The following is a 3327-nucleotide window of genomic DNA, read 5'->3' as shown; positions in this document are numbered from 1 at the left end:
GGAACTAGCTCTATAGACCAGGCTGGTCTCGAACTCACAGAGATCCATATGCCTCTGCCTCCCGAGTGCTGGGATTAAAGGCGTGCGCCACCATCGCCCGGCTACAGAAACTATATTAATTCAACTACTTGGCCAATAACTTAGGGATATTCCTAGTTACCTAAATTAACCCATTTCTATTATTCTGTGTATCGCCACAAGACTGTGTCATACTAAGTAAGGTTCCAGTGTCTGTCTCCTTCAGCAGCTACATGGCATCTGTCTGACTCTACCTACTCTTTCTCTCTACCTCTGTTTTGATTTCCCGCCTGGCTTTACTCTGCTAAGCCACTGGCCCAAACAATTTTATTCATCAACCAATAAAAGCAACACATATAGAGGACATCCCACATCAGTTTGGCCTTGTCAGATGAGGTATGTCACTGAGGGTGGGCTCTGAGGTTTCATAAGCCTACCCAGGCTTCTCTTACTCTGCCTCCAATTTATGGATAAGATGTAAGCTCTCAGCTACTGCTTCACAGATAGGCCTGTCTGCCACCGTTCTCCCCACCATGATGATAATGAAGTAATTAACCCTCTGAAACAGTAAGCAAATCCCCAATTAAATGCTTTTTTTTTGTAAGCTGCCTTACTCTCTACACAGCAGAAGAAAATAACTAAGACAGAGGTGGAGACAGGAAAATTAGGAGTTTAAGATCATCCTCAGCTACCCAGCAAGTTCCAGACCAGACAGGAACACATGAGATTGCCTTAATGTTCCTCTAACCCCCACAAATAAAGAAAATGTTAGCTGGGAAGTGGTAGTGCTAGCCTTTAACCCCCAGCACACGGAAGGCAGAGGCAGGCAGGTTTCTGTGTATGTGGAGCCAGCCTGGTCTACAGAGTGAGTTCCAGGACAGCCAAAGCTACACAGAGAAACCCTGTCTCGAAAAACAAAGTGCTTAATCTGAAAAACAGTATCATGTAATGTAAGGAGTAAAGAAGTTGATGTTTCTCAAAAGTTATTTTCTAACATCCCATCACCACTGCATGTAAACGGAAGTTAAAACATCCCCTCACACAAATATACATACTACATAACCATACCTGCTCTGTTTGAAGTTGCTCTCGAAGCACCCTGACTAGTTCTTGGTTTTCTGGATGAATGTTCTGCTGTACATTTCTGTTGGAGAGAATGGAGTGAATTTTGAAAAGACTATCAGATTAACCCATCTGCGTTATTAGACTAATTTTTGACCACAAGCTGATGAGCTGGCTCAGTTGGATACAGGCACTTGCTGTGTGAGCCTAATGACCCGAGTTGGATCTCCAGAACCCGTGTCGAGGGGAAAGCAGAGAACTAGCTCTACACAGTTGTCCTCAACCCCATTAATAATAATTAACAATTCAGAACTCATTTATTTCATGTGCATCTACGACTTTGTGTCTGAGTATGTGTGCTATGGTACACATGGGCAGGCCAGAGTATAACTTAAAGGAGTTGCTTCGCTTTTACTGTGTGTGTTCTGGGACTGAACTCAAGTCACCAAGCATGGCAAATGTATTTGCCCATTGGTCCTAGTCCAATAAATAAAATTTTTTAACTTTAGAAAAAAACTACATGGGCGTTGGAGAGATGGTTCAGTGGTTAAGAGCATTGGTTTCTCTTTCCAGAGGACCTGAGTTCAGTTCCCAGCAATCACATGGTGGCTCACAAACATCTATAATGGATCTGATGCCCTCTTCTGGCCTACATATTGAGCAACCATATACATAAAATACACAAGTAATTTTTCTTAAAAATCTTTTTTTTTTTTAAAAAAAAAAAGAAGAACTACCAGTAACTTAGTATAACAAGTAACTGACGTTAGACAACTGCACTCCAATTCCAGGACTGTGCATTTTAGTACTTCCTCACAAATCTAAGATCATCGCTGATATCAGGTCTGAATGGTAAATGATAAAATCCAGATGCCCAGTATCTTGGGAATTTATTACAACCTAATAATTAATGTATAGAACAATTAACACATTTCTTTTGTGAAGTTTCTTTAAAATAAGCAGTTAGATAGTTTTACATATTATACATGTAAATACTTTTCCACATCTAACTAGGTCTTCCTCCTAATTTTTAGTGTTTAAGGAGAAGGGAAGACCACAGAAATTAAAATTATATAATGCAAAATGCCAAAACTAACTGTGCCGGTTGGTTTTTTGTTAACTTGACATAAACCTAGATATATCTGGGAAGAGAGAACCTTAATTAACTGAGAAAATAAATGATTGATGTTCAACTCACTGAAGGTTAGTCACCCCTGGGCAGGTGGTCCCCGGGTGGTAAAGAAAGCCAGTAAGCAGTGCTCCTCCATGGTCTCTGCTTCAGTTCCTGCCATTCCTACCCTGATTTCTCTCAGTAATGGATGTGACCTGAGAGCTCCAAAAAGAGACCCTTTCTTCCCCTATCTGCTTTTGGTCATGGCCTTTATCACAGCAACTTTCTTGGTAATGATCTTTATCACTGCAAACTAAGGAACGAGCATACCACTAACATGGTAATAAGTACAATGGAAAATCAGAAGCAAGAAGTCAGCAGTTAATGTAATAGAATGGGATTAGGCCAGGAGAGCACTGGCATCAGTAATGAGGTTTTTTGCTTTTTGTTTTTTTGTCTTGTTTTGGTTCACCTTTTCTGACTAACTATTTTGCATGAATTATCTGTACCACCAACTAGCTGGTGGATTCAATTATAAAATTTTTTAAACCAGAATACTCTCATAGGAAATACTGATTTCTTTTAATCAAAATGGAAACTATGAATTTAAACAACCCAGGTAAATCAGTAAAAAGTACGGTAGCATTCAAAGCTTAATAGCAAACAAAATGCTTTAGTCCCAATACGGAGTCACCAAGACCAGCAATTCTAGGCAGACTCCAAGAGTCACTGACCTCTAGAATGACACAGGATCTCAGGTCCCGCACCCTTTAATCTCACCTGAAAAGAGCATAGAGGAGCGTAGCGACCAAAGCAAAGCTGACCACCACGGCCACAAGCACTTGGTCGCTCACTCCCTCTATAACCGAGTCATCCTGCTGCAGACTTGGGACTTCACTGTAGTGTTTGGCCATTACAGGTCTGAGATAGGAAGACAGAAGTGAAAATAAAATACATCAATAAAAGCAATATAAGTATGGCTTACTTCTAACATATCTAATACTTACAGCATGCTCTTTAACATGGGGACCATTAAGTACAACTCCAGTTAAGGTTCCCCTACTAATGAATTTTTTTTCAAATTTCCAGAGTCATTATTTGGGGAAGAAAATGCTATTTTCTTTAAGGAAACTACT

At 40.2% G+C, this 3327-nt stretch overlaps 1 protein-coding gene across 1 annotated transcript in view; it reads right to left on the bottom strand.

Annotated features, from left to right (window-relative positions):
- Rnf170 (ring finger protein 170) overlaps positions 1-3327 on the bottom strand; it is a 37743-nt gene that overhangs the window by 28791 nt on the left and 5625 nt on the right. Inside the window, exons 3-4 of the mRNA XM_026786858.1 lie at positions 2972-3112; positions 1087-1162 (exon numbers count right to left, since the gene is read on the bottom strand). Of these exons, the coding sequence (XP_026642659.1) occupies positions 1087-1162; positions 2972-3105 (210 nt within the window). The 5' untranslated portion in view covers positions 3106-3112. The remainder of the gene's footprint in view (positions 1-1086; positions 1163-2971; positions 3113-3327) is intronic.

This window comes from Microtus ochrogaster, linkage group LG7_11, assembly GCF_000317375.1.
Source record: "Microtus ochrogaster isolate Prairie Vole_2 linkage group LG7_11, MicOch1.0, whole genome shotgun sequence".
Lineage (NCBI taxonomy): Eukaryota > Metazoa > Chordata > Mammalia > Rodentia > Cricetidae > Microtus > Microtus ochrogaster.
The sequence above is the reverse complement of the archived record's forward strand: the minus strand, read 5'-3'. Positions and strand labels throughout refer to the sequence as shown.